This window comes from Plecotus auritus, assembly GCF_963455305.1.
Source record: "Plecotus auritus genome assembly, chromosome: 2".
Taxonomy (NCBI): Eukaryota; Metazoa; Chordata; class Mammalia; order Chiroptera; family Vespertilionidae; genus Plecotus; species Plecotus auritus.
The window spans coordinates 19,875,426-19,900,785 of NC_137771.1; the positions used below are offsets into that span (position 1 = coordinate 19,875,426).

The 25,360-nt window shown below is 38.6% G+C and overlaps 1 protein-coding gene across 23 annotated transcripts in view; it reads right to left on the minus strand.

The window, feature by feature from the left end:
- Positions 1-25,360, minus strand: part of PUM1 (pumilio RNA binding family member 1) — a 123,003-nt gene that overhangs the window by 66,364 nt on the left and 31,279 nt on the right. For 9 of the 23 annotated variants that reach the window (XM_080656136.1, XM_080656134.1, XM_080656133.1 and 6 more), the window contains exons 4-5: positions 6,197-6,305; positions 5,059-5,237 (exon numbers count right to left, since the gene is read on the minus strand). The exons of 9 other annotated variants lie outside the window; for them this stretch is intronic. In XM_080656136.1, the coding sequence (XP_080512262.1) occupies positions 5,059-5,237; positions 6,197-6,305 (288 nt within the window). The remainder of the gene's footprint in view (positions 1-5,058; positions 5,238-6,196; positions 6,306-25,360) is intronic. 5 more of the 23 variants (XM_080656135.1, XM_080656127.1, XM_080656137.1 and 2 more) reach the window with 1 other exon arrangement.

Sequence of the window (25,360 nt, forward strand, 5' to 3'; positions counted from 1 at the left end):
CAACAGTTTATAGCTCCATCATTAATTTGAAAAAATTAAATATTAAAAAATTAGTAAAAGCTTGGAATTACTAGCCATGTGAACTACTCTTTTAAATTGGCATATTACCTATTGTGAGGAACTTGACTAACCAGTATGGCATAATAGAAAACAGTATTGTAAAGAACTGAAATTAGAATAAAGTTTGAATCCAGGCACCATCACTTCCCTTCAAAGCTTTATTTTTCTCATCTATAAATTCAGGGCCAAAGGTTACCTCAAAGGGTTGTTTCAAGGATTAAAAATAAGGCAATTCATGAAAGTGCAATTCTTTAAAAAAAAAAAAAAAAAAAAACCTTAGCAGAACTTTACCCAATTTTCATTTTTTGCCACTGCCTTTTTCAAACAAATCCACCCTCATCTCTACTTTCCCAAAGCTTCAAAATTGCTAGACAGCTCATGTCCCCTTGTTCTTCCCCCCTCCCAAAGAAACTTACAGAATCAAGCCACCACCAACTACATTTCATCAAATTGGACACCATCAATTTGTGCTGCTAAAAAGGAAAACTGACAATTAAACTATGACATACTAACATTTGAAAGATGCATCCCAACTTCAAAATGAACAAAATAAGGAAAGAGGTGTGCACTTTAGAAAGAGTGAAACACAAACTATACCAAGGCTCTGCTTATATGATCACCAAATTCCTGGTGTGCAGAAAGGAAAAAAAGAGTGTGCCCCTCTGCTGTGATACCACCAGATCCAAGAGAAAAAGAAAATATATCTTACATATGTAGAATGCTATTTATTATTAGAAAAATGAAAAACAAAAACTGGTTTTCAAAAAGGTGTTTTTTTTTTAACTTTTTATCTAGTCAATGTCTAAAAGCTTGACACTGCAAAGTACAACATGTACATTTCTTGTTCAAGGGAAGCTCAAATCTGAAGGACCCCCACCCTGCAAATAAAAGTTTCTCAATTTGATCCATAGCTTCCTGGTAATTTAAACTTCCAAGAAAATTATGTCTGATAGCAGTATTTTTCAGACTTTAATATACATACAAAATCACCTGAGGGACTTGTCAAAATGCAGATTCTGATTCAATAGGTCTGGGGTAGAGTCTGAGATGCTACATTTTTATTCCCAGGTAATGATGATGCTATTGGCCCATGGACTTTGAGGAGCAAGATTTTATAAAGTTTACAAAGCATTTTTTAAAATATATCACCTAGCCATATGAATTAGACTTTTGGTGTTTTAATTATCCACATTTTGCAGATGAGAATAAGATCCAGTTGAGACTTAAACCCCTGACTACTACCTGCATTACACTGCACAAAGTTTTTAAAGTAGCACTGGTTACCTAAAATAAATGCAGTCGAGTCTAGAAAAGCAAGTCATCAAGTTTTATGACCCAAATGAATTGCTATGAGTGTGCATGCATCCTCCAGGTCAGAAGGCAGAAAGGACTTCCCAAAATGTTTTTTCTAAAAATCTTTCTTCCAAGGTTAGGGTGGTCTTCATCCTAATCCAAGTTTATAGTGGTCTTTCTTATTTCCCTGGGCCCCATAAACCAGAAAGACAGAAATTATGAAGGATAGCCCTGGCCAGTGTAGCTCAATTGGTTGAGTCTTATCCTATACACCAAAAGATTGCTGGTTTGATTCCCAATCAGGGAACAAGCCCGAGTGGTGGGCTCGGTCCCCAGTGGGGGGTATGCAGGAGACAGCCAATCAATGAATCTCTCTCATCAATGATGTTTCTATCTCCCTCTCCCTTCCTCTCTGAAATCAATAAAAATATATTAAATAAATAAATAAATAACTTGACCCTGGCTTAACTGGTCTTCTGAGGTTTCCTATTCTGAAAACCGCTATCCTGAAGTCCCCGGTTCCTATGTGCAATACCACCAAAAATTTACAGTATTAAGAACAAAATACTGCTATCAAATTCTTATTGTCAGCTGAAAGTACTCTTATCACGGAAGCCGTAAGTACTAAACTGAATCCATTTGCACAATCAAATGAACCTTAAAAGGCTTGACAAGAGTTAAATACCTTCATTCAAGTTGCAATCAGTAAACAACCTCACTGAAAATGGAAAACCACTGTAAAATGAGTAGATTACTTTGGTTCTAAACCTCCTTTAACTGAAAAACTAATCAGAGCCTGGATTATCTGTTGTCAGTATCTGAGAATGACCACTTAGTACTTGTTTTGAGGTCTATCTACATTCATTCAGTCATCAGAAATGTTTTCAGCTCTAAGGAGACTCAAATGAGGCTTCTCCGTGGCTTATGGAGGTAATGCTGGTACAGCCACCCAAAAAGTAAAAACACCTGAGTGCTCTGACCCATAAACCACTCATTACCCACCCTTTAGTACAATTAGCTATAAGCAGCAGATATTCTTTTTGGCCTCTAAACTCAACACTTTGAAGGACAAGTTAGATTTTTTTTTTTTTTTAAAGTTCAACTTTTCCAAGAAGATGCATGTATATCATGACAACCAAAAAGTGACTAAGGTATCCATGACCAGAACTTTGGTCAGATGTCATCCTAACCAAGAGGCAGAGCAAAAGCCAGGTTAGGTATAAGACCAGCAGGATACAACCACAAAGCGAAAAAGTAATTCACTCATCCTCAAGCATCCATCCACTATTGAATATGCCAATGTTGTAGCTTGATGTCACTGATCCTATATCATCCTTTAGATCAGCGGTCACCAACCTTTTGGACCTCATGGACCACCAATGGTCCCAGTCCACGGACCACTGGTTGGCGACTGCTGCTTTAGATGGCACCCACATCAAAATATGGAATAATATTTCATTACCCACGACCTTCCTCTGAGAAGAAGCTAGAACACAGATGTACAGAATTTTCATTTATCCTAATGCAAACCTCAGAACCTAAACTGAGTAGATTATCTGACTGTTTGAGTACAATTTTCCAACCTCTGTCCTGAGGTCTTAACTTCTGGTGATAATATTTTAAGAGCTAAAAATCATCAGCCAAGACAACAAAGGATGACAGTTGCCTTCATAAATACAAATGCAAGACACAATTCAAAAGATAAAGCTTTGTCATAGAATAATGAAACAATTGTTCAAAAAGAGAAAAACAGACAAAAATATTAATTCAATCCCAGAGCTTTAGCTTTCTCTTTATTTCAATTATTTTTCTACCTCCTGCAAACCTCACAGTAACCCAGACACATGCCACCTTGGATAATGCACAAGAATTAAAAACTGATCACACACATAACACAGGTTCCAGTTTACCACAGTAACAACTTACCTACACACAAGACTAACTTTTCTTCTACAGTAAATAACTAAAAGTTATAGGCAGGAATAGACAGCACTTCCTATGAGAAATCTGGGTTCATGAGATAAAAATGTATGAGGACCAAAAAAAAAAAAGAGGTAAGCTAGGGATAAGGTGAAAGAAGAGAAGTAGTTAACACCATTCTTCCCATGGCACAATAGGCAAATGATCATTTTTGCCTGATCCATTCCCACATCCAAAGGGTAGATCCTATTCTTCCCAAGCAGCCTCTTGGGAAGGTTCAAATTAAAAGTCTTTTCCTATCTGATCCACAAGCCACTAAATCTGACCTCGTCTTTACAGCGTCAAAAGACTGAAAAAACAATCATGTCAGTTTTGGAATGGCTAGTTCTCAAGACTAAGACAAAAGCCCCAGTTTAGTTCCTTGATCTTCCTAAGAGTTGTTATAAAAGATCCTCTTCTGGCTAAATTCCTCACACCAAACTTCTAAGTGTGGAGCTGAGAGAAAACCAAATCAGTCTCTTAAAGAAGTTCATTTCATTTTTTTCTGGTTTTTCTACGAATTACAAGCTCTAGGTCATGTCAATGTCAGTTGAAGCAACACCTTAGATGTGCCTAGAATAAAGCTAACTCTGTGTGTACCTGGTTCTCTTCATGCCAACCAAGTCAACAATCATTCATTTAGTATCACTAACATATTAAAGAATTGTACTTGACACTTGAGGAAGCTGCACCAAAAACGAACTACTGTTACTCTAAAGAAGTTTCGAGTGGAATGGGGAAAATAGGACCAAGCCTCTGACACACAGCAACAGATATATGCCAAAAAAATATTGACAACAAATGCTATATGATAAAGAAAGATAGTTATGGAGGAAAAATTAATATGATTTAAAGGAAAAAATATTTCTTAAATTATTGCCAACAAGTACCATTAGACCAAAAAGACTTCAGGGAGAAAGAGCTTTAAAAATGTACAAAACAAACTGACCTGGGAAAAAAGGAGGGGAAACAGAGTCATGGGGCCTCTCATGGCCTTCCTATCACAGATGAGGAAGTCACAGCTGAGGAAGACTCAAATGTTTCCATCTTAAGATTTCTAAATCTAGAAAGTCGATGCCATAGAAAGGGCTAGTTTTGAGAAAGGCTATCAAGGATGCCTGAGGAGGATTGCTTAGACTTAAAAGGGAAGAGGCTGTAAACAGGCAAGCTGCTTTGACTAAAATGGCATCAAAGTGGTCAATGGTGATGGACACACAAAAATTACAGATATAGAATTAACAGAATTTTTAATTTTTTTAATTCCTGACAGGCTGGGTGTGAGAAGTATAGCTGTTCAAAGAAGGTAAAAGATCATTCTATAATTAAAACCTAGCTAGCAAAACAAGAATGATCCTACATAGCTGATCCATTTTAAGGGTTCTTGGGTGCTGACAAATCACTGCTCTCCTATCTATTCAGTACTGACACCAGTTTCAGCTTTCTTTTTTCAAGTTCCTACTCTTGTGTACTTTTGTTGTTTTAAACTAAAAATGGTATTTTCTGGTAGACCAATGAACTGAAATCTAGATTTCAGTTCCTACCTCATATTACTATCAATGTGTCCCCAAAAAAATATCATTTCTCTATGTTTAATAGTTTGGTTTGCATCCCCTACTAATTTTAATAAGTGTTTTTATAATACCCTCCAATTAGTGCTGTGAATATCTAAGGAAACTAAACAGGCATCTTTTGTTTCGGGGGTTAAAAAAAGAGAGATATAGGAACAAGTTCCTCAAGCCAACTTACAAATCCTCCTTTTCTTAGACAGGAATCTCCCGGGGATGAGCTCAACACATACTCCACCATGCTAACGCCTAGTCCCCCACTCTCCGACCGTGGGGACAGTACAGAATTGACCTCACTGTTCACATGGAAACTCTGACCAGGTCTTCTCTGCACCATGATTGGCTGGGAAACTGAATGATCTACAAAAAAGATACACAAGCATGATACAGTGCAGCCAGAGGCTCAAACAAATTATGAGTGATGTCTCAAGGATAAACCAATGACTGGGAATCAGGAAACCTGCTGTGGTCAGTTGAGCCAAAACCTCCTATTGTGTTTTTCCCTGAGTATAATATACTAAATAACTAAGAAAACGGAACACACCCCTCATATATCCAGGATAGCAGAGCAATACAGCAGTTCACATAACTGGTTTTCCTAGCTAAGTGAATAAATTAATGTTTGCTCCTTTCAAGTGGTAGAATTCTTTTTAATGCATTTTATTGGTGATATTACTAAAACAAAATATGGTTTTACTGCCCTTTTTAAACATAATTTGATTCTTCTGATGACTTGCTGTTAATCTGAGGTTCCATTCTTATACTGTGCTATAACAGCACATCAGCTTTTGGATTTTCTGTCTCCTTCCTCCCTGTGATCTATCATTTCTTTCTGCTGTCAGTGTGTCTGCCTCTAAAAGTTCTCCCATCCCTCTTCAAGGGTAATCTGTCAGAAGAGCATCTGTGCCCAGTGACTTGATTTGGCCTCATCCACATTCACAGATAGATCATCCCATACACGTTATGCAGGGGGGGGGAGGAGGGGAAAAAGAAGCGTGACTTCAAATGACATGGATTTTCTAATTCTAAGTATGCTGACAGCAGTACAGAACAAGAAGTTATAGCTGAAATTATGGTCATTTCAAATAAGACCATTCCCCTGTGGCTAACACTTCAATAAAATACTGAAGATTTGATTTTGCTTAATTATGTTTTAATAAATTATATCACATAAGCTCCTTCATGGTAATTATATTACAGGACAGGACACTGCTTGACATGCTTATGTCATTGATGTACAATTTATGACTTGCCAATTGCTGAGGAAAGGAGCTCTAAGACAGGCATAAATCACAGTACAGATGCTAGATCTAGATTACCTGATGTTCCCCAGGCACTGTCTCGCCATTGATCACCCAGGAATATTCCTTTTGGTCCATCTTTGCTGGATTCATCTGTTTCCCAAAACTTTTTACCTGGCAAGAGCTGCTGCAAATTAAAAATAATAGACGCTTTTAAAGAATTCATAAAGGATGAAAGTACAGCAGTCAACACTTTCTTTTTTAGACAAGGGTACTGAAGATGCTCACGTGCCCTGAAAGTTTTTAATCACAGTGTTCTGGCTACACAGAATGTGGTCAGAACACTATTGTACATTTGGCAAAAGTCACAGAGAGGTCTATGGCAAGGGTGGCAGGTTGGGGAGGGCCCTGCACAGATCAGGCCATCACAATAAAGGCTCAGCTTAAATATCTACAATTTTTCACTTAACCTATGCCAAGATTTTTTAAAGGGGGGAAAGGGGACTCATATTAGACCTATTAGCTAACTGCTTGCTAAGAAGTTTCTTACTGAAAAAAGAAAAATACCTACAACTAACTACTAAAACACTTTTGCCTACATGTGTGCTAATTGACCATACAAAGTTACTCAGAATGCTACAGGCAAAATCCACCTCCTTTATACAAAGAGATTCTGTTAACTAAAAAACTTTCATCACCAGAAAGAAAAAACACAAACAAAAAAACTTCCCAACCACATCATTAACCTATTCCAAAATTTTGGAAAGACAGAACAGCTGTCTTTCCCCATTACTGGAAGAGAAATAAAATCTCCTAACCTCAATTAATTTTAACAATACTTAGTAATGCCATTAAAGTGACTTCACAAAACATTCTATACTTCGTAGAAATGCAGGCATCACTGGCCATAAACTTACATGTGAGAACTTTAAACTAGCTTCAACCAAAGAAATGCAAAGTAGCCTTCAAGCAAAACACAGTACATTTTTACACAAGAGCAAAGCATTCGTGATCAGAGTTACAAAATAAAATTCCACTAGAATTCCATCATTCTTCATTCTGGTCATCAGCTTTACTTACTAAAATGTCCCTCTTTATTTCCTCTAATTATGTTTTTATTTCAGCTCCTACTAGTCAGACAAGAAACTCAGGTGTTTGAGACAGTACTTAATCACTGCTTTTGAGCATAAATGAGCACACCTGGAGAGTTGAATGTCTCAGAGGTAGACAGTTAAAAACCAGGAAGCACAAAACGTTTGCTCTCCTCGATAATAAATGTCTATCTTTCCGATTTAAAACCCATAACCCAATGATAATGGAGGAATAACTCAACTTTGCCCTCACTAAAATAAATCTCAACTTTCCAAACAGAAATTCTACGTTTCTCAGCATAATTTAAATCTAGTTAATCTAGCTCTATAAATCTGATAGACATGAGCTACTACCTAGACCAGTGGTCGGCAAACTCATTAGTCAACAGAGCCAAATATCAAAAGTACAACGATTGAAATTTTTTTTGAGAGCCAAATTTTTTAAACTTAAACCTCTTCTAACGCCACTTCTTCAAAATAGACTCGCCCAGGCCGTGGTATTTTGTGGAAGAGCCACACTCAAGGGGCCAAAGAGCCACATGTGGCTCTCGAGCCGCAGTTTGCCGACCACGGACCTAGACCAAAGCAGTTTCCCACACTTTTCTCTTCAGGTCCTAATTTATTTCTAAGCCAACAAGATCATGACAGAATACAGATTTGGGTCTGGCATTTTAATACACAGAAGCATAGATTTGCTTGAAGATAAGCAGTTATAAGTAGTCAATTCCTAGTGAGCCCCTTGGGTTCATGTTTAGGGGGAAACAAGGAGAGAGCTGGTCTGTTAACTTGAGATTTGGGAAGCAGGGGAGGAACAAACAAGAGAAAGAGCCCAGACCATAGCTAAGTAGTGAAATAAGGAAGACTTAGACCAGATAACTTTGATGTGTGTCCTAGGACAAATCACTGAACTATCCTGGGTGCCTCATTCTCTTTGTACTGATAAAGGAAATATTTTCCAAGTTGTTGGGATGATTAGAAGTTTTGTTGATGAGTGCCTAGCACAATGCCTGTCACATAGTAGGTTCTCGATAAATGTATTCAATGGCATTACATCAAGGCAAAATAAGTTGTAAATCACAGAAGGGACACTGAAAATTAATGAGAACTACTCAAGCACAATTCAAGAATTCTTGTTTTTAAACAACTTCTTCTTTTAGTCTCAAAAATGCCCTCTCAGAAGATTACAAACAGAATTTACTTCCCTATTGGTTGTCCCTTTCCAACTAACATTTTGATTTTTCTCCTCCATTTTGTAGGGAGTGTGAGCAAACAGAAGTCCCCATCAACTTCTCTGTACCAGAAGAATGTCAGCATAAGGGACACCTCACTAGTTGGTTTATTTGTGGAAAGAGAGCAAAAGTGATCAAAAATATTCATTATAGTGCTCATCCCTCTCTACACAAATTGGAAAATCTTTATTCAAAGCTCAAGGAAAAGATTCTGTAAGTACCAAACTCCATGTGCAAAATAATATAATCTGTCCATAGTTGGTCAAATTGCTTACTGAGAGTAGCAATCCTTGAACTCAAGACTTCAAAAATGGCTTCTGAAATCCTGTCATCTTTCACTGTAGCTTGCCAGGCTGTCAAAACACAAAGCTACAAAAGCAGGTGAACATAAAAACAAGGCTGTTTCCAGATGAAATTCTCTCAAAGGAAACAACTATACTAGAGTACAACATAGAAAGGTACTAAAAAAGTGAAGATTGTATTTCAAAGTAGGGATAAATGCAACAAATCTCATAGGAACACACATCAAAACTCATGACCCTAGTCAGATACCAAGAGGCCATATCTCCCACTATTAACAACTGGTATAAATATAAATCCTAAGTAGATGCTAGGAACAGCCCCCAAAGTACTAGAACTCCTTATTCTTTGGCAGAGTGGCAACAAGAAGATCCAATTACTATTATCAATGAAAACAGCAGGCACTGAAAAGGCAAGTCTGTAAGAGATAAAGAAAAAGGAGGTGGGAGAGAGGATGGCAGCATGCTGATTCTGGGAGAAAAAAAGGTAGAAATTATGGGGTGCAAGAGTCCCCTGCAAGTGGAAAGGAAAGGAAAAGTACTGCACCAAAGTACTTGAGCAAAAACAGAAGCAAACTTCTTCAGAGTCTCTGGATCTTACATAGAACCTAATATTTACTTATTTTCTCCAAAACATACCCATCCCCACTCCTCAGGTGTGTGGTTAGCAGCATTTGAAATGATTCCTCTGGTAATCTCCTTCCCTTTACTGTGGGCTAGACCTTGTGACTTTGCTTCTAAGGAATAACATAAGGCAAAAGTGATGGGTTGTCTCAGTTATAAAAAACTGATCAGTCTTGCTTCTACTTCTCTCTCTTACCCTCTTACATCTATCTTGCATGCTCCCTTTGATGAAGCTAGCTTCTGGAACCACAAGAGGTCACTGGACATCAATTCATTATGAATTGAGGCCCTCAGTCCAACAACTTGTGAGGAACTTAATCCTGACATCAACTATGTGAGTGAGCTTGAAGGCAGACTTTTCCCCAATTGACTAAGATGGCTGCAGCTCACAAGGGACTCTAAAATAGAGGTTCTTGCAAAGTGATGACTGGGTTCTTGACCTCCAGAAACTATGAGGCTTACACTGTGTTGTTTTAAGCCACTAAATTTTGGGGTAATTTGTCATGTAGCAATAGGTAACAGATACGGTTGTCAATATATAGTGTTTTCTTATATTCAAAATACTTCTTTAAGAGTTTGGCTTCAAGAAGCACTTCTTGTTCTACTTCTAATATCCAAAATTCAAGTACTTTTGAATTTGGAAAAAATTATATCCATTCCATTTCATGTTCTCCCTACTAGCCCTTATTTTAAAAATGAATGGCTTTTTTAATTTCTCCTAAATCAAATCAACTCAGAGACGTTAAGCTCACTGAGAATTAGTAGCAATCACATATTCAAGAGTCAACTAAAATACATTACTGCTCAAATCTGATCATAGTAAAAGGAGCTATACCATAATCTACTGAATTATACAGCAAAGTGATGTTGAGTATCCAGCTGTTATTTCAAATTCAGCAGCAACTTTCTGGAGGTTATGCCATCCACAGCACTGGCTAAAACATCCTAGGATTCACCAACCCACTGGCATAAATGCCAGGAGCTGCCAAACCTTCACTTAAACCACACCTCAATTCAATCACCAAAAACTGAAGTGCAACTAGTGGATGAAAAGAGAGTCACTGCTTACCCCATCAAGAACTTGGAAATAAATACTGCTCTTTGACAGAACAAAAAAGATCACAGCAGAGGTTTACAAACTTCACTTTAAAAAAAATATTGGGTAATAAGAGGATTAAAAGATTTGACAATTCTAAAGGAAGATAATGGGAATTAGGAATTGGTCCAACAAAAGCAAAGGAGACCCAGGGAGTCAGATATAGGCATTATTATCCAGTTGGCATGTTTATACATATGATGCACAAACAATTCTATCCTTATAAAAAGCAATTAATGCAACAGGCTAGATAGTAGCTTTACTACAGCAGCTACTAAAAACATCCAAGTAAGTTCCCTGGCTCAAAATCCGCTTACCAAGCAAACTTTTTTTAAGAATTTGGTTTCCTCCTGTAGCCAAGCATGCTGATCACTGGATGCAATCCTCCTGTCCACTTGAGAGTTATTACTTCTCCTTATAAGTTAGTAAACTACATTATGGTTTTTCACATTAGTCTCTTGTAGTTCTGCTTAGCGTGGGTTAATTTCATAATCCAATCATCTATGATTTGGGGATCTAAAGCCCTTTCAAGACCAGCTAAGAACCAAGACTTGGGAGAGCCTACATCACCCCAGCAACACAAGGACCTTGTACTCTTCTTTGTATTATCCCATTAAATGGGACTCCTAATTACCCCTCTGTTTTCAAATCTTTGGGAGAAACATACATACACTATTATCCCAGCTTGAACTATAGGTTTGTAAAAGAAAAGACTTAAAAAAGATATCAAGCAAGCTTAGTCATGAGGCTTCTGGAGAACAAGTCAGAAATCAAGCATTGGTTTACAAATACTGCTATCTGCTTGGAAAACCTCTAAAATTTTATTAGAAACACCTTTTTTATTTTATCATGTAACAAAAAGACAATACACAAAGCCACAGTTACACATTAACCCCTACTAAGAGCCCTTTAGACAGAGGTAGAGGCAAGAGCTGAGAATGTCAAAAACCTCTAGGCTTCTTATTTTAACCCTAATATAGTGGTAAAGCACACATGTGCTCTAAAATCATTTTTTAAACCGTTTTAAATCCCAACTGTGTGAATTTAACCCCTCTATGCCTCAGTTTTCTCATCTATAAAATGAACTGTTATGAACATTAAATGAGATAGTGTATAATGTATAATGCTAAACGCAGAGTAACCATTCAAAAAATTAGCTGCTATTATTATTTAAAAAACAAACTAGTACTTTGTTCTTTAATAAAATAAAACTACTGACTGGCCAATGAAATGCTCCCATGTGCCCAGCACAGCATCACCCACCCACTTCAGTGCAAATCCCATAAAATTGAGAGCCCTCACAAAACACTACAAGAAGAACCATGACTAAAGCTTTGCAGAAACTAAGAGGCAGGATGATTATTAAAGACTGGGTGCTTTGACCATACCATCACTAATATTTGCATAGGGAAGTATCAATGAAATTTTCAGATGGTCTCAACACTAAATGCACATTCCAACAAGTACTCTGCTCAAGAGGCATAAAATATTAGGTCACCGCTTATAGACTCAACATAGATTGCATAGAGCTATCCCTCAGCAGAAATGTGGCTTCTTAAGGAATACTATTCACAGGAATGCTACAGCCCTGCAGGCATGCTCAGGTCTGATCATGTTATGGCAATGCAAACTTCCAACACAAACTTCCTTTCATTGGAATGTAGCCAATCATCAAGTCAAATACCTGATATTTTAACTAGCTGGTAAGATACAGAACCCCCCCCCCCATTTTTAATTTCTTAGTAAATATCTCATTACATTAAAAGAATTTGATATTAACTCATAAAAAGGAGAGCTCAGAACTGACTGAAATAGTTTTACTGGTTTGTGCTGACAATCACATGTTCTAGTCAGAGCTCTGATGTGTGAAAATTTTCAGAAATCCCTTCTCAAAATCTTAATGTCCTTAGGGGATTTACCTAGCCCTCCATACCAAAGAGGGTTGTTATGAAGTAAGATAGTGTACAAAGTGCTTTCACAAATATTATGAACTACACTCAAATAACTACTAAAGCTTTAACCAAAACCAGTTTAAATATAAAAGTATAATTTAGCCTGGCCGGTGTGGCTCAGCGGTTGAGCATCAACCCATAAACGAAGAGGTCACAGGATTGATTCCTGGTCAGGGCACATGCCCAGGTTGAGGGCTCGATACCCAGTAGGGGGCGTGCAAGAGGCAGCCAATCTATGTTTGTAGCTATCTCTTACCCTTCCTCTTTCTAAAATCAATAAAAACATTTTTTAAAGTATAATTTACAAGGCTTAAAGAAAAGGTATATCCATTCAATGTCACAATTCTTTTTATATCAGAAAATATATACATCAAGAATCATGCTCATTCCTGAGAATTTATCTCAATGACAAAAAAAAAAAAAGAAAAAAACTCTACATTCAACATATAAGAGCAAAAAATCTGGGAGCAAAGTAAATGTTCAATAGACAGCTGCTAAGTACTATGTAAGCTCACCCAAAATAGCCATGATAATGATATGGAGCCCTAGCTGGTTTGACTCAGTGGATAGAGCATCAGCCTGCGGACTAAAGGGTCCCAAGTTTGATTCTGATCAAGGGCACATGCCTGGGTTGCAGGCTCGATCCCCAGTAGGGGGTGTGCAGGAGGCAGCCGATCAATGATTCTCATCACTGATGTTTCTATCTCTCTCTCCCTCTCCCTTCCTCTCTGAAATCAATAAAAATGTTTTTAAAAAAAAGGGTTGTGGGCTAGATTCCCAATATGGGAATGTGCAAGAGGTAGCCAATCAGTTTCACTCTCACATCAATGTTTCTCTCTCTCTCTCCTTCTCCCTTCCTCTCTCTAAAAAAAAAATCAATTTTTAAAAATGTCACTAATCCATTTGTTTAAAAAAAAAATTTTTTAGCTTATGTGGCAAGATAATTACTACTGAAAACAAATGTCCATACTTATAGGCTCCTAACTAAATATCTTTTTTGGTTAAAATCTATTAGAGTCCTCTAAAAAAAAAAAAAAAAAAGAACAGTTTATTTTATTTTTTCATAATTACAATTATGAAACAGAAAATTTCTTTTTCATAATTACAATTACGCCGTACATAAAATTAACAATTTTCTTATTTTTTTAAAGGGGGAATTATTTTATTTTATTTTTAAATTATTTTTTTATATTTTTATTGATTTCAGAGAGGAAGGAAGGGGGGGAGAGAGAAATATCAATGATGAGAATCATTGATCGGCTGCCTCCTGCACACCCCCTACTGAGGACAGAGCCCACAACCTGGGCATGTGCCCTTGACCGGAATCGAACCTGGGACCCTTCAGTCCACAGGCCGACGCTCTATCCACTGAGCCAAACAGGCCAGGGCAAAATTAACAAATTTTTTAAAAATATTTTGCCAAGTTATTAAGTACTTTTCATAAGCACTGTTAATAGTTGTATCTAATGTCCTTCCAATAAGGATGACATTACTTAGGCTTGGACAATATGATGTAATTTGTTCTCTCCTACATCTGAAGACCAATACTACTTTTCCAGCTATTGAAAAAATTTAAAAGTTTCAGCATCTCAAGTACTTACTGATGTAAAAACTATTACTTGAACAGCCTGCATTAGCCACTACTGGAATAATGAAAGTAATAAAAGACTTCTTTGCCCTGAAAGAAATGATTAAAAATAAAAACCTACCAAGAGTCAAACTGATAGAGTTACAGAGCATTTTAGAGTAAACACACTAATAGTATGGTACAGAATGTTAAACTTTACAATCCACTGCAGATGAAGAAAGGAACAATAACCTGAGATAGGACTGGTCAAGGAATGCCTTAAAGGGGTTGGGGGATGGAGGGGAGATTGAGAGTGAGAAGATAGTGAAAAGGGCTTTCCACAAAGAGAAAAGCTAGAAATGAAAGCAATTGGGGCAGGTGTCCACCAATAAAAAAGGCTGGTATTGACACAGGACAGGAGTAAGTAAGGAGGTGGAAAAGCACAACTAGTCTAGTCGCCAGTGAGTCTTTATGGAACACCGACAAGTTGGGCTCTAATCCATTAGGGAATAACATCATAAGAACTAATTTTAAAAGATTAATCTGACATTTCTCCATATAACGGGGTATGGGAAAGCATTTGTATGCTGGGAGGCTAAGTCAAGAGTTCACTACAGTAATCTAGGCAAAAATAGTTAGAGAACTATAGAAATGGGGGCAAGGAAGGTACGAACCGCTGCTTAGATGCCTCTCTGTTTTCAAAGCATCCTATCCTATATACTAAAAGCCTAATATGCTGTGTCCAGTCATCCGTTCAACCAATCAAAGCGTAATATGCTAATGATATGCTAAGGCTGTTCAACTGCTCGCTATGACGTGCACTGACCACCAAGGGGCAGAGAGTCGACCGGTCGCTATGAGGTGCACTGACCACCACGGGGTAGATGCTCCAACTGGTAGGTTAGCTTGCTGCTGGGGTCCGGCCAATTGGGACTGAGTGAGACAGGATGGACATGCCCTGGAGCCCTCTCACGGTCCCTCCCCGGCCCCAATTGTGCACGGCCTGGCCTGCGCCCTCTCGCAATCTGGGACCCCTCAGGGATGTTGGAGAGCCAGCCAGTTTCATCCCAATCCTGCAGGCCAGGCTGAGGGACCCCACTGGTACACGAATTCGTGCACCGGGCCTCTGGTTAAAAAATAAAGCTATGTGATTTCAAAAGTGAAGACTCACAGCCCATTATGATAATTAAGAATAAAGTTACTAAGTATACATAAGCCAGTCTATCACTGAAGTTCTTTTAATCAGCAATTGATTCTGTAGAATCAACTGAGTGCAAAGGCTAGATGAAAAACAAGATAGAAATATGTAAGAAGATGGTGTTGCAAGTTTCAGTTTACAAGTCCAATGGTAAAGTTTTAAGGTTGTCCTGAAGGTCCACTGTGGGTTGCTGGAGTAAAAAAAGCAATTAAATAAGAAAAATTTAGTAGCTCTTCAATTTTAGAACAACCACAAATTAGATAAAATTGCAAATAGTTCTTCAATTGATTGATGATTATTGTGAGAATGCATTCTACTCAAAGGAGCACAGGGGTTTCCCAGTGTTCTTTACCACACAGAGAACACATTCATTGTTAACAAATTTATCCTTGAAAAGAAACACAAAAATGACATTGGCTGTACTTTCATAAAACATGCTCTTCAAAAAAATTCAGTTACTGTTAGCATCTCAATCTCCATGTTATTTTGTGATAAATTAACCTAGGGCAAACTCCACAGTAATCCTTTCTAAACTGCTAAATCCACTGAAAATAAAAATTTTTTTAGACCTTCCTAGTTCAAGTTATTGGAACACAGCCAAAAGAAACTTCTTCATAAAACTTGACAGACAGCAAACTATGTTCAAAATATGAAGAAATGCCCAGTGACCCAGGCTTTTTCTGCAGAGTACAGGAAAAGCATGTAAGTAAACAGAGGACTATGTCACCTCTGCTATTTACCTATAAATAAGGCCATTTGTTTTCATGTATGAATAAGCATATGGTTTGATCTATAACATAACTACATTCATGTCATACTACATCTAGACTTTAATAGTTATATAAATGATTTTTGTTACAGTACCTGAGAGCCCAGTGCACAAAAGATAAGCTTCCAGATTACTTAAGAAACCTGTAAAGCTCACAAATAAAACCATGAAAACATCTAGATTGTTTCATGATCTACCCAACTCATATCCAGTCAGCCTCAGAGTATTTTTTTATTATTCAATTGGCAAGGATCTCAGTATGCCATATATGGACAAGCTCCCTTTTCATGCATTCCAGGAGATGAATATTTCATAGATATGGCTACTATATATGTATTAGGAAGACCAATACAAAAAATAAACTTCTACGTGCTTTGTTATGAGAATCACAGAATGCATTAATTAACCAAGAGACAATGAATTAAACTTTGGTGCTCTGGTTCCTCATCAATAAAATAACAATATATGAGAATTATACACAACACAGTCTAACACATGCTTAAACAAGAAATATAACAAAAATAATTTCAGTTTTTTAAATACCCTTATGTCTGGTAGTGTATATGTAATAAGGATATTTCCATACCCCAGCAAATGGCCCAGAGAAAGTGTCCTATTGATCTGTATTAAACAAAAATAATTATCTAATAGTTCAAAAATATAAAAATTTGCAGAGAAGGTTGAATAAATATTTTTTCAGTAATATCTGTTCCTCATCCTTCCCTTTCAAATACCCCTTATCCCTGAGGGTAAAAAAGTATTCTGAACAGAGCATACAAATACTTTCAGAATTGGACTATGGTCCCTTGAGGAGAGGGCAATACCAACTTCTGAAATAAAGAGAAAATAAAGAGGAATTCATGCTTAGAAAAAGGTATTTACTGGTATAAGGTTCACTCAAAACAATATATTAGGCATCCATTATTTACAAAGTACATTATTAGCTAAAGCCCCTGCCCTCAACAAACTTAAGTACTATCAGATAGAAAACATTTACACAAATCATTATGTATAAAATAAACTAGAGCCATAAGAATTATACAAATAACTTGCTATTTGAATTCATTTCCATAGCTTCTGGTTGGTGAGAGCAAGAAAGCTTTTATTAAAAAGGGTAAAGCTGGCCCAGCTGGCATGGCTCAGTGGTTGAGCGTTGAACTATGAACCAGGAGGTCATGGTTCGATTCCCAGTCAGGGCACATGGCCAAGTTGTGGGCTTGGTCCCATGTGAGGCATGCAGGAGGCAGTCTATCAATGATTTTCTCTCATCATTGATATTTCTCTCTCTTTACTTCTCCCTTCCTCTCTGAAATCAATTTTAAAAAAAATTTAAGGGTACATCTGTAATACTTTCAACAATAAAGATAAATTTAAAATAATAAAAAAATTAATTAATAATAAAAGACAACTTTTACAGAGGAACTGATAATTAAGGCTGGATTTTGAATAAAGGGTAGACATTGGACATGCAGAAATGAACAGAAAAATTTGGGTTTTGGATTGAAATCTGCGTTCAAACAACTGCCTTATGATCACGTTAACCTCTAACCACTTTTTGCCCGGTCTATAACAAGGCATCATAATATTGAAGGACCACAGTGAAGATAGTAATGTATATGAAGTGATTAGCACAGTACCCGGAAAATCATATATGCTCAATATAATATATTGCAGCTATTATTTCTGAGCCTAATGAAATAAAACTTAGTCAATCCAACATCTTGACACTTATGACCTTAGCTAGAATCACTTGACCTTAAGACTAATTTTCCTCATGTGAAAAAAATGGTACTGACATCTCACAAAAACCTGTTGGGAGACTGACATAGGTAAATGAAATCAATAGCAAGGTGTCTCAAAAGTGTTAATGTTTTATTTTAGTTATTTAGTTGGATTACCTCTACTCATATAAAGTATACTTTATGTGAATGAAAACATTTTAGCCAAAGGGGGACCAAAGGGGAGAAATTAAATGAAGACAGATTACGCAGTATGTGGATCAGTTATATTCTGCTTCAAAGGAGCATGTTTTGCCGCAAACATTCCAAGACAGCTCAAAATACACGGTGATAAGTCTGCCTGGTGTGTCCAGACTGCCCAGTGCAGGATAGAAGACAGATATTGGAGTGAGTGGGGTTCCACACAGGTCTCAAAGTGACAGGACAGAACTGGGAAACAGGTTCCAAATGTCACTTGTACCCACATTCTCAGGGTTAGAAAACACCTTCTTATCCAACTCCTCAAAATGTCCAATCCCCAAACTATTAGAATATCCCAGGAACTTTTCCAAATAAGACTCGTGAAGAGGTCACTTCACCTCTAACACAGTCATTAATCTAATACAGAAAAGTTAAGTAAAATTGCATTCCTCCAGTTTACTTGGCCTGGCTAACTATGTTTTCTCTAAACATTTCATTTTAATAGCACGATGTCAAAAATGCCCCAACAACTAAATGGTATTGTAGGAAATGGACCTCTAAACAGCTGCTGAATTTTCCCAGGAAAAACTGAATGTAGGGAGGAGGGAAGAGGATATAGGAACAAAGAACTGTGGGCATGTGCCAGCAGCATGGTGGAAACCCCCCTCCCTCCCACCCTAAACCAGGTGCCTGCCTCAGCTAGACAGGGAGGTGGAGGCAACTTGAAAAGGCCTAACCCCAATTTTTTTTAAATGGCCCAATGGGAGACATATGAGGAAACAGGTGACCCCATAGTACTCAGCCAATGAGGAACTGGAAGAGGGATTGAATAAATAGGCTGTGTTCGCTGCCCCAGGTGTGCCTGTACACCCTGACGGACACCCGCTCTCGAGTATGTATTAAATGTCTCGTTTTTGCCATACGTCTGTCTCCAAGTCTGTTATTTGAATTCAAACAGGTCAGCATTCTCACAGTATTAATACAAAGTTATGGAAGTAAAGCAGCTTTTAGCATTACTATCTGTACTCAAAAGCTACATTTTGGGGGGAAACGGATTTGTTACACTGCTTGGTCAGATATTTTTATATTAATACATGACAAGGCACTATTACTTTTTCCTCCCTTCTGCAAGAAAGGTTGTATGATCTTGCTGGCGGACAATATCTCTCCTTTCCAAAATTCAATCCTGAGATACTCCATTATGGAGTCACCTTAGTTACCCTTGATACTCTGCAAGGAATTGCCAGTGTGAAGCAGGGCTATAGATCTGGGAAGTACTTTTGGCTACCCAAAAGCCTCAAATTCTATGAGCCATTCTGTTTGCCATGATGGAAAGATATGGGAAAAAAATTTAACAGACTTGGTATCCACATTAGGCTCTCCCTTGTCTTGATTTCAGAATTACCAAGCCACAAGCCCTAATGGACAGCCAATGTCTTAGGCAGCTGCAGGCTGGTGAATGCATCTTAGAGAATACAATGAAAAGTTACAAAACCTCTACACCACAATGGCAAAGTCACTCTAAAAAGGCATCTTTTAGATGCCCTATGGCAGTGGTCGGCAAATTGCGGCTCTGCTGACTAATGAGTTTGCCAACCACTGGGATAGGGGCTTAATCACAAGGAACAACAACAGCCTGTAATTATTGGAACTGAGAGTCTAGGTCAGTTATCTGCAAACTCATTAGTCAACAGAGCGGCAAGCCGCATGTGGCTCGTGAGCCGCAGTTTGCCAACCACTGCCCTATGGAATATTCTAGAAAAAGGAGAACTATTTCTGTTTTTGATTTGTTTTCTTTATTGAATTTATTGGGGTGGCACTGGTTTCAAGTGTACAGGTTTCAAGTGTACAACTCTACAGCACATTGTAGGCTCACCACCCAAAGTCAAGTCTCTTTCCGCCACCATTTATCCCCTTTTGATAATCACCATACTGTGTCGTTTGGGGTGGTTTTTTTTTGTGTGTTTTTTTTTGGGGGGGGGTGGTTTTGGTCCCTTCATCTTTTTCACCCAGCCCCCTGAGAAAGAGCTGTCAGACTGTTTTATGTATTTATAAGTCTATTTCTATTTTATTTATTTTGTTCACTGGATTCCACAAATAAGTGAAATCATATGGTATTTGTCTTTCTCTCCTGGCTTATTTTACTTAGCATAATACCCTCTAGGTCCGTCCATGCTATCGCAAAACATAAGATTTCCTTCATTTTTTACAGCAGAGTAGTATTCTGTTGTGTAAATATGCCACAGCTTTTTTATCCACTTACCTACTGATGGGCACTTGGGCTGCTTCCAATCTTGGCTATTGTAAATAATGCTGCAATGAACCCAGGGGTGATATAGTCTTCCAAATTAGTGTTTCAGGTTTCATCAGATATATCCCCAGAAGTGGAATCTCTGAGTCATAAGTCAGCTCCATTTTTAATTTTCTGAGGTAACTCCATACTGTTTTCCACAATAGATACACCAATCTACATTCCCACCAAGTGCCCAACAGTTCCCTATTTTCCACATCCTCACCAACACTTGTTTACTGATTTATTGATAGATATCCTGACAGGAGTGAGATATTACCTCACTGTGGTTTTAATTTGCATTTCTCTGATGATTAGTTACATTGAGCATCTTTTCATACATTTATTGGCCATCTGTATGTCCTCTTCGGAGACGTGTCTATTTAAGTCATTTGCTGTTTTTTAATTGGACTGTTTTCTCTGTGTTGAGTTGTACAAGTTTTTTATTTTTTAATGTATTGATTTCAGAGAGGAAAAGGGAGAGAGATAGGAACATCAATGATGAGACAGAATCATTGATCGGCTGCCTCCTGCACACCCCTTAATGGGGATCGAGCCCACAACTTGGGCATGTGCCGCTGACCAGAATCAAACCCAGGACCCTTCAGTCTGCAGGCCGACGCTCTACCCACTGAGCCAAACCAGCTAGGGCTGTACAAGTTCTTCATAAATTTTGGATATTAACCCCCTCTCAGATACATCACTGGCAAATATGTTCTCCCATTCAGTGGGTTGTCTTTTCATTTTGTTGGTTTCCTTTGCTGTGCAAAAGCTTTTGTTTTATGTGGTCCCATTTGTTTATTTTGTCTTTTGTTTTCCTTGTCCAAGGCGATTTACAAAAAATATATATATTGCTATAAGAAATGTCAAAGGTTTTATTGTCTATGTTTTCTTCTAGGATCTTTACGGTTTCATGACCTACATTTAAGTCTTTAATACATTTTGAGTTTATTCTTGTGTATAGGATAAGAAGGTGGTCTAGTTTCAATTTTTTTGCATATATCTGTCCAATATTCTCAACACCATTTATTAACTTGACTGTCTCTACCTCATTGTATGTTCTTGCCGCCTTTGTCAAATATTAATTAACCATGAAGACCTTTACTCGGAAAATTATCGGATACTCAAGAAATTAAAGAAAACACAAATAAGTGGAAGCGTATACCATGTTCATGGATAGGAAGAATTAACATCATTAAAATACCCATACCAAAAGCAATCTATAGATTCAACAAAATTCCTATTAAAATACAATAGTATTATCTTGCAGAACTAGAAAAATATTTCAAAAATTTATATGGAACCACAAAAGACCCCAAATAACCTCAGCAACCTTGAGAAAAAAAGAATAAAATTGGAAGTATCATGCTATCTAATATCTACTACAAGGCCATAGTAATCAAAACAGCATGGTCCTGACATAAAAATAGGCATATAGGTCAATGAAACAGAATAGAGAGCCCAGAAATAAACTGTTCTGTATTTTTTATTATTTATTAAACTTACTGGGGTGACATTGGTCAACATGAACATACAGGTTTCAGGTGTGTGTTGTTTTGTATATTTTTAAAAACAGACTTATGGGCAAAATTCAAGAATCTTAGATTTGAAAGGATCCTGGGACACTATCTAGTCCAGCCATGGGCAAACTACGGCCCGCGGGCCGGATCTGGCTGTTCTATCCAGTTCTCTTGCTCTCCCCTCTGCTCCTTTACTTTGAATTTATATTAGTTCACACAAACACTCCATCCATGCTTTTGTTCCGGCCCTCCGGTCCAGTTTAAGAACCCATTGTGGCCCTGGAATCAAAAAGTTTGCCCACACCTGATCTAGTCCCACTAAGTTATGCCTTTCTTTGGGTTACCAGCTCTCCAAATCACTATCACATTCCTCCCTCTACAAGTCATTCTGCTGTCTCACACTAATGGATAGAATCCCCATGGAATGTCTGATTAGAATCTGAAGCTATATTTTAAATACTAGAAGCCTGATGCACGAAATTCATGCAAGAGTAGGTAGGCCTTCCTTCCCCAGCTGCCGGCACTGGCTTCCCTCTGGCAGCCGGGACCCGGGCTTCCCTCACAGACCCGGCTTCGTCCGGAAGGTCATCCAGAAGGACGTCTGGTCTAATTAGCATATTATACTTTTATTACAGACTAGAAGCCCGGTGTACAAAATTCGTGCGGGGGGGGGGGGGGGGGACACGGTCCCTCAGCCCAGCCTGCACCCTCTCCAACCAGGACCCCTCCAGGGATGTCCAACTGCCTCTGGCCATCTGGGACCACTGGCTCCTAACCGCTCGCCTGCCTGCCTGCCTGCCTGCCTGCCTGCCTGATCGCCCCTAACCACCTCTGCCTGCCTGATCATCCCTAATTGCTCCCCTACCAGCCTGATCACCCCTAACTGCTCCCCTGCTGGCCTGATCACCCCTAACTACCTCTGCCTCACCCTGCACCCAGGATTCCCTCCTCCAGGCGGTTGCATGCACCCAGGACCCAGGCTGGCTTCGCCCGGGCCAGCCGCAGCCACAGGGGACCGTGGGCGGGCAGCTTCACCAGGGCCACAGCCGCAGATGCCCAGGACCGCGGGGCAGGCGGCTTGTCCCTCTCCCAGGCCACAGCCCCAGCCGCTGGTGCCCGGGACCGTGGGGCAGGTGGCTTGTAAGTATCCTGGGCCGCAGCCTGGCTGGTCCCCATTCCTCTCTCCCCAGTGTTGAGTGCCTGAGCTGTTACTACATGATGGCATGAGGACCATTTGCGTATTAGCTCTTTATTATATAGGATATCTCACTTTATTCTACTTTCAGGGAACGTGTCAGTATTCAGTATTCATTATATACAGGCACACTTCCCAGATTTCCTTTCTCAGGTGTCAAATTTGTCTATTACCTAGGGTAAGTTTTTCTATGCTTCAGTATTCTAAAACAAAGATGAAGGGCCACATCTAAATACATTCTGTTTCCCCCAGAAATAATCACTACTATCTTAACTTGAAAGCTGTCAAGTTTACCACATATAAGACATTAAGTAATATTAAAAAGAAAAAAAGTCCTTAGTTTTTAAGTTAGAAAACCAATTACACAGAATAAAATGCCTTTTCTGTCAAAGGCTCTCAAAGTACTTTCCAATTAGAACTGTTCTCCTCTTTACAAATCCATCTCTTTTTAGGACGTGAACAGTAATAATGCTGCCCTCCTACAGGTGGAGCAAATAGGTCATGCAAGATCATAAACCAAACCAATGTAGAAGCAGAGCTCCAAAACCCAAAGATTAGTGCACCTTCCTGGGTACTACCAAAGATAATCTCTTAAAACACTCAACTACTGACTAATCCTTTCATATGTAAATAAAGAATTGGCTCAAATATGTGCCTTTAAACTTTTCAGCACTTTGACTTTATGTTGAATGAAAGGGGCTAAGCAAGCAGTGGATGAAATATTTGAAAATAATTTATTGCCTTAAGCCTAAAATATTTCCCTATCTTCCTTTTTATGTTGACATTCTAGAACAGCGGACCACCGGTGGTCCGTGAAGTCTGAAAGATTGGCGACCGCTATTCTAGAATAGGGGGCAATTAAAGCACTTGTTCTGAGTCTTTCAGCTAAGAGCTGTAATTCAGACAACCAGCAAGGTTTGAAGGAGATGTTTTAAGCCACTTCTTTAGCAAGATTTCTAAGATAGGTTCCAAATCTTGCAAAATGACACCAAGAGTCTACTAGTGGATTTGATGAAAAAAATATAACAAGAGCCAAGTAGTCTCAACGTTACTTTCAATTACTTTTAATATAGCCAATTCTCTTTGAATTCTAAAGATTCCTACATTCTTGGACATAAGTATTTACTCTAATGAAGTGTCCCCTTCCTTCTCTTTTTCTCCTCCCCCGACTCCATACAAATACACATAAAATAACTGCAGCAAAAATATACCATGCCTAGCTTAAAAGTTCATGCAATGTACTTGAAATTTTAGAGTTTATATGGGTAAAGGCTTTATTTATACCCATCCCCTCCCAGAGAGATGTTTTATTGCTTAAAGGGAAGAAAATTCAATAAAGTTAAACTAGAAGCTGTGCTTTTTAAAATTTTTATTATAAACAAATCTTCATTTCTCTTATATGCCAATCTCCCTTTTATCACTCCCAACTTGCACCTATGCAAATCCTAACTAGATGTTTCCCAAGTTTTATTTCTCCCTCCATCCATGTAATCATAAATTAGTCCTGCCAATACTGATCACTTCCCTCCCCCCACCTTATTTTTTAATCCTCACTGAGGACATGTTCACTGAATTTTAGAGAGGGGAAAGGGGGAGAGAGAGAGAGAGAGAGATTGGTTTCGAAGTATCAAACCCCCAACCTAAGTATGTGCCTTGACTGGAAATGGAACAAACCCAACACTCCAACCAACTGAGCCACACTAGCCAGAGCCCAATCACTCCCTTTTCTAAACTCAGAAAAATACATAGAAAAAACATGCACTTTTCTGTTGTCCTATATATTCACTGCTTCCTCAACTAGTTAAAGAAAGTTCCTTGTGTACAGAAACTACTCCATACTTAGTTTGTCCCCTTTGTGCCTTGACAATGGTAATGCTTCCAAAAAATAACTTCAGTAGGTATTTGTATTTTCAGAGGGAAGTATATTAAGCATTTTTTGAATACTCCCAAAAATCAATTTTTATGAAGTTTATTAAAATGTCAATCATTTTACAAGTACTGGCTTTCTTATTCTAAGGGCACATGCTTTAGAGAGGAAGCCATGTCAGAATCACAGCTCCACCACTTAATAGATGTGTGATCCTGGGCAAGTTAATTCATTTTTATTGGCCTTTTTCCTTATCTGCGTAATAGCACCAACCTGATAGAGTTACTGATGAGATAATGCATTCATGTTTATTTATTACTAGAGGACTGGTGCACAAAATTTGTGCACGGGGAGAGGGGGATCCCCTCAGACCAGCCTGCACCCTGTCCAATCCGGGACCCCTCGGGGGATGTCCAACTGCCGGTTTAGGCCCCATCCCTGGGATCGGGTCTAAACTGGCAGGAGGACATCCCTCTCACAATCCTGGACCACTGTGGCTCCTAATCGCTCACCAGTCTGCCTGCCTGGTCACCTCTAACTGCCCCCCCCCCCAGCCTGATCACCCCTCACTGCCTCTGCATGCCAGCCTGATCACCCCTAACTGCCCCCGCTGCCAGCCAGGTCAC